Below are 6,000 nucleotides of genomic sequence, written 5' to 3' on the forward strand. Positions count from 1 at the left end.
ACTGCACATCCCAAATGGCTATTCTATTCTGTTTTCGGTGCACTACTTTTGATATGGGCCCTAGTACAACTGTAGTGTGTATCCTATTACACAATTCAACTTTTTGTGAAAATCGGAGTTTAGGGATAGGCATCCCGCTAGCGAATGTATTTGGTTAAGAGTTGTATGTAAACTTCAACTGTAGCTAATAGAACTGACACGTTAGTAAACCTGCTACAATCATGCAGTAACGTTACAGTGTACAGTCAGCAAGCAGTTTAGCACTTACTCTGGCAGGCCTCGGTGGTAATACATTAGTAAAACCAAAAGCTTACCTTGACTTGGAAGAGTTCCAGTGATGTGTTGGATAGTCATAGCCAGCTAGCTAACATAGCATTCCTCTGTTATAACCAGCTAGCTAACATAGCATCCTTCTGTTTTAACCAGCTAGCTAACATAGCATCCCTCTGTTATAGCCAGCTAGCTAACATAGCATCCCTCTGTTATAACCAGCTAGCTAACATAGCATCCCTCTGTTATAACCAGCTAGCTAACATAGCATCCCTCTGTTTGAGCAGAGTGTTTCTTCAGGTTAAACTAGCCTAAAAGATGAAATCTCTCTCTCTCAATTGTTCTCTTGCTTCTTCTTAATTTTGGAAGAAATTAATTTATTCAAAACTGTTCAACTATTCATTTCTCCCTCTTTGTGTCAACTACTAAGCACATTAGGTGGGCAATGTTGTGGAGAGATGCCTCTCTCTGTCTCTCTGTCTCTGTCTTTCTCTCTCTCTCTCTCTGTCTCTCTGCCTCTCTCTGTCTCTATCTCTCTGTCTCTCTGTCTCTCTCTCTCTGTCTTTCTCTCTCTCTCTCTGTCTCTATCTCTCTCACTCTCTGACTCTCTCTGTCTCTATCTCTCTGTCTCTCTGTCTCTCTCTCTCTCTGTCTTTCTCTCTCTCTCTCTCTCTCTCTCTCTCTCTCTCTCTCTCTGTCTCTGTCTGTCTCTATCTCTCTGTCTCTATCTCTCTGTCTCTCTCACTCTCTCTGTCTTTCTCTCTCTCTCTCTCTGTCTCTGTCTCTCTCACTCTCTGTCACTCTCTCTGTCTCTCTCACTCTCTGTCACTCTCTCTGTCTTTCTCTCTCTGTCTCTTATCTCTTTCTCTCTCTGTCTCTCTAACTTGCCCTTTTCCTGTTTTGCTTTTCTGTCTTTGTAAATGTGTGCTCAGGAGACCCCCATAAAATAAAGAAAATATTAACGTTGCTCCAGCCCACTGTTCTTAGGATACCCCCAAGACAATATGTAGTCAATGTGAAGTCTAATCGGAACCCTTATGCTATATTATGCTAAACATAGATGCGTATAGAGTATATAAATGATGATTACCCCCTCAGGTTGTAAATTGTGTGCTCTAAAGGTCAGCATTATTCATAAAGGAATATCTTATTAGTATATTATACCAGCTATTTGTGGATGATTTAGTGTTGAGGTAATTGAGGATGCAGTTTTGGCCGGGTTGCTAGCGTGTAGAGAGAGAAGAGAGAGAGAGAAGAGAGAGAGAGAGAGAGAGAGATTTTACTCCAGTGCTATTGGTCAGTCATTGTAATATTTTAGTTTAAAATATTTGTTTTACTATCTATGGAACTGATCGTTCCATGTCATTTCAGAAAGCCATAACAGATTGTTCTGAAATCCTTTCTGTAGTTAGAAACAGATAAGATCAGTATTTTGTTGAAATATGATTTGATATCTGAGAAATTATGTTAATTGTTTGCACCCAAATTGGCCATTTTCATTTATAGGATTCATATAATATTCAACAACTATAGTACCTAACATTCAATTTGGACAAACCTTTTAGTAAGACAAGAGTAATGGAAAGAAATTGTCAAAAGACAACCATGGACCTCCCACACCACACCCTAACAATGAGTATGTAGTATCAGTTCTCTAAGTCTGACATGTAGTATAGAGCTGCAGCTTGGAGTATTGTTTCTTCATCCTACTGTATGTTTTCTCAGTGAATTTTGTGATGTTTTAAAAAATATATATTTATATGTTCAGAGAAATAACATATTGAAGTTATGTCCAATCCTACATCCTCCTCTCCTGTCTCTACCCCTTCTTAGCTCTGTGTGTGTGGGAACAAGTTTATTGATAACATCTGTTATGAATTCAAATGTTTGTCAAACGCTGGGCAAGAACCATCAAGGCTTCTCCCTCAGTCTTTCTCTCTCCATCTCTGTCTGTCTTCTTCTGTCTCCCTCAGTCTTTCTCTCTCCATCTCTGTCTGTCTTCTTCTGTCTCCCTCTGTCTCTGTCCCTGCTTCTACCTTAGTGACTATGCATATATGATGAACAGAGAGTAGCAGTAGCGTAAAAGAGGGGTTGGTGGGTGGCGGGACACAATGCAGATAGCCCGGTTAGCCAATGTGCGTGAGCACTGGTTGGTCGGCCCAATTGAGGTGGTATGTACATGAATGTATTGTTAAAGTGACTATGCATATATGATAAACAGAGAGTAGCAGTAGCGTAAACGAGGGGTTGGTGGGTGGTGGGTGGCTGGACACAATGCAGATAGCCCGGTTAGCCAATGTGCGGGAGCACTGGTTGGTCAGCCAAATTGAGGTAGTGTTTACATTAAATGTATAGTTAAAGTGACTATGCATATATGATAAACAGAGAGTAGCAGCAGTGTAAAAAGAGGGGTTGGGGGGCACACAATGTAAATAGTCCGGGTAGCCATTTGATTACCTGTTCAGGAGTCTTATGGCTTGGGGGTAAAATCTGTTGAGAAGCCTTTTTGTCCTAGACTTGGCACTCCGGTACCGCTTGCCATGTGGTAGTAGATAGAACAGTCTATGACTGGGGTGGCTGGGGTCTTTGACAATTTTTAGGGCCTTCCTCTGACACCGCCTGGTGTAGAGGTCCTGGATGGCAGGCAGCTTAGCCCCAGTGATGTACTGGGCCGTACGCACTACCCTCTGTAGTGCCTTGTGGTCGGAGGCCGAGCAGTTGCCGTACCAGGCAGTGATGCAACCAGTCAGGATGCTCTCGATGTTGCAGCTGTAGAACCTTTTGAGGATCTCAGGACCCATGCCAAATCTTTTTAGTTTCCTGAGTAGGCTTTGTCGTGCCCTCTTCACAACTGTCTTGATGTGTTTGGACCGACCATTCTAGTTTGTTGTTGATGTGGACACCAAGGAACTTGAAGCTCTCAACCTGCTCCACTACAGCCCCGTTGATGAGAATGGGGGCGTGCTCGGTCCTCCTTTTCCTGTAGTCTCTGCCTCTACCTCTGTCTGTCTCTACCTCTGTCTGTCTCTACCTCTGTCTGCCTCTACCTCTGTCTGCCTCTACCGCTGTCTGCCTCTACCGCTGTCTGCCTCTACCGCTGTCTGCCTCTACGTCTGTCTGCCTCTACCTCTGTCTACCTCTGTCTGCCTCTACCGCTGTCTGCCTCTACCGCTGTCTACCTCTGTCTGCCTCTACCGCTGTCTTCCTCTACCGCTGTCTACCTCTGTCTGCCTCTACCTCTGTCTGTCTCTACCGCTTTCTGCCTCTACCTCTGTCTGCCTCTACCTCTGTCTGACTCTACCGCTGTCTGCCTCTACCTCTGTCTGCCTCTACCGTGCTACCTCTGCCTCTACCACTGTCTCTACCTCTGTCTGCCTCTACCTTTGTCTGCCTCTACCGCTGTCTCTACGTCTGTCTGTCTCTACCTCTGTCTCTACGTCTGTCTGTCTCTACCGTGCTACCTCTGCCTCTGTCTCTCTGCCTCCTCTCTGTCTATCCTCCCCCTCCCTCCTCCCTGCATCCCTCCCGGTGTCTGTCATTCCAAGCGGCCCTGTGTTCCCTCCATCCATCACTCTCTCCCAGCGCTACAGGGGCCAGCAGGTAGCAGCCTTCTAATGAAGCCACTGTTTGTTTCCTGTGTTTGATAGTTCATCTGGATGGATGGATGAAGGAATCTGTGCGTGTTTTGGGAGAAGAATGGGTGGGTGTTTTGGGAGAAGAATGGGTGGGTGTTTTGGGAGAAGAATGGGTGGGTGTTTTGGGAGAAGAATGGGTGGTTGGTTTGGGAGAAGAATGGGTGGGTGGTTTGGGAGAAGAATGGGTGGGTGTTTTGGGAGAAGAATGGGTGGGTGGTTTGGGAGAAGAATGGGTGGGTGTTTTGGGAGAAGAATGGATGTGTGTTTTGGGAGAAGAATGGGTGGGTGTTTTGGGAGAAGAATGGGTGGGTGGTTTGGGAGAAGAATGGGTGGGTGTTTTGGGAGAAGAATGGATGTGTGTTTTGGGAGAAGAATGGGTGGGTGTTTTGGGAGAAGAATGGGTGGTTGTTTTGGGAGAAGAATGGGTGGGTGGTTTGGGAGAAAAACGGGTGGGTGGTTTGGGAGAAGAACGGGTGGGTGTTTTGGGAGAAGAATGGATGAGTGTTTTGGGAGAAGAATGGGTGGGTGGTTTGGGAGAAGAATGGGTGGGTGTTTTGGGAGAAGAATGGGTGGTTGGTTTGGGAGAAGAATGGGTGGTTGGTTTGGGAGAAGAATGGGTGGGTGTTTTGGGAGAAGAATGGGTGGGTGGTTTGGGAGAAGAATGGGTGGGTGTTTTGGGAGAAGAATGGATGTGTGTTTTGGGAGAAGAATGGGTGGGTGTTTTGGGAGAAGAATGGGTGGGTGGTTTGGGAGAAGAATGGGTGGGTGTTTTGGGAGAAGAATGGATGTGTGTTTTGGGAGAAGAATGGGTGGGTGTTTTGGGAGAAGAATGGGTGGGTGGTTTGGGAGAAGAATGGGTGGGTGTTTTGGGAGAAGAATGGATGTGTGTTTTGGGAGAAGAATGGGTGGGTGTTTTGGGAGAAGAATGGGTGGGTGGTTTGGGAGAAGAATGGGTGGGTGTTTTGGGAGAAGAATGGATGTGTGTTTTGGGAGAAGAATGGGTGGGTGTTTTGGGAGAAGAATGGGTGGTTGTTTTGGGAGAAGAATGGGTGGGTGTTTTGGGAGAAGAATGGGTGGTTGTTTTGGGAGAAGAATGGGTGGGTGGTTTGGGAGAAAAACGGGTGGGTGGTTTGGGAGAAGAACGGGTGGGTGTTTTGGGAGAAGAATGGATGGGTGTTTTGGGAGAAGAATGGGTGGGTGGTTTGGGAGAAGAATGGATGGATGGTTTGGGAGAAGAATGGGTGGGTGGTTTGGGAGAAGAATGGGTGGGTGTTTTGGGAGAAGAATGGGTGGGTGGTTTGGGAGAAGAATGGGTGGGTGGTTTGGGAGAAGAATGGATGGATGGTTTGGGAGAAGAATGGGTGGGTGTTTTGGGAGAAGAATGGGTGGGTGTTTTGGGAGAAGAATGGGTGGGTGTTTTGGGAGAAGAATGGGTGGGTGTTTTGGGAGAAAAATGGGTGGGTGTTTTGGGAGAAGAATGGATGGGTAGAGGAAGTGATGGTAACACATTTCCTCACAGAAATCCAACTTTAACACAGATGCACTTGCTACATAACTGTGTGTTATGCACTACATTCAATGTTCGAGATATGGAAATGTGTCTGCATGTGTACAGTGTGTACTCTATGTTCAAGTATGTGTGTGTGTGTGTGTGTGTGTGTGTTCCTGCTTGTATACACACACACACATCAGCTCGTCTTAATGTTCCAAATATTTGACCCCTCCATTCTTCCTCCCTCTGTCCTCTAGTTGTTAACTGCACAGAGCCAGGTCACGTAGAGGACAGCGTCAGACAGGTGTTGTCCGAAGGCCCCGGTCGTTACAGCTTCCAGACCGTGGTGTCCTACCGCTGTAACCCTGGTTACTACCTACTGGGAACCAGCGCTCTGTCCTGTCAGGGAGATGGCACCTGGGACCGAACACTGCCCAAGTGTCTGTGTGAGTACCAGACACACACACACACACACCGTGTGATTTTAACACACACACACACACACACACACACACACACACACACACCATGGGATTTTAACACACACACACCGTGTGATTTTAACACACACACACACACCGTGTGATTTTAACACACACACAC

General features: G+C 46.3%; 1 protein-coding gene across 1 annotated transcript in view; it reads left to right on the forward strand.

The window, feature by feature from the left end:
• csmd2 (CUB and Sushi multiple domains 2) overlaps positions 1–6,000 on the forward strand; it is an 854,766-nt gene that overhangs the window by 738,550 nt on the left and 110,216 nt on the right. Inside the window, 1 exon segment of the mRNA XM_082961372.1 lies at positions 5,655–5,843. Within this exon segment, the coding sequence (XP_082817498.1) occupies positions 5,655–5,843 (189 nt within the window).

This window comes from Salmo salar, chromosome 14 (assembly GCF_965601325.2).
Source record: "Salmo salar chromosome 14, fSalSal1, whole genome shotgun sequence".
NCBI classification, from domain to species: Eukaryota; Metazoa; Chordata; class Actinopteri; order Salmoniformes; family Salmonidae; genus Salmo; species Salmo salar.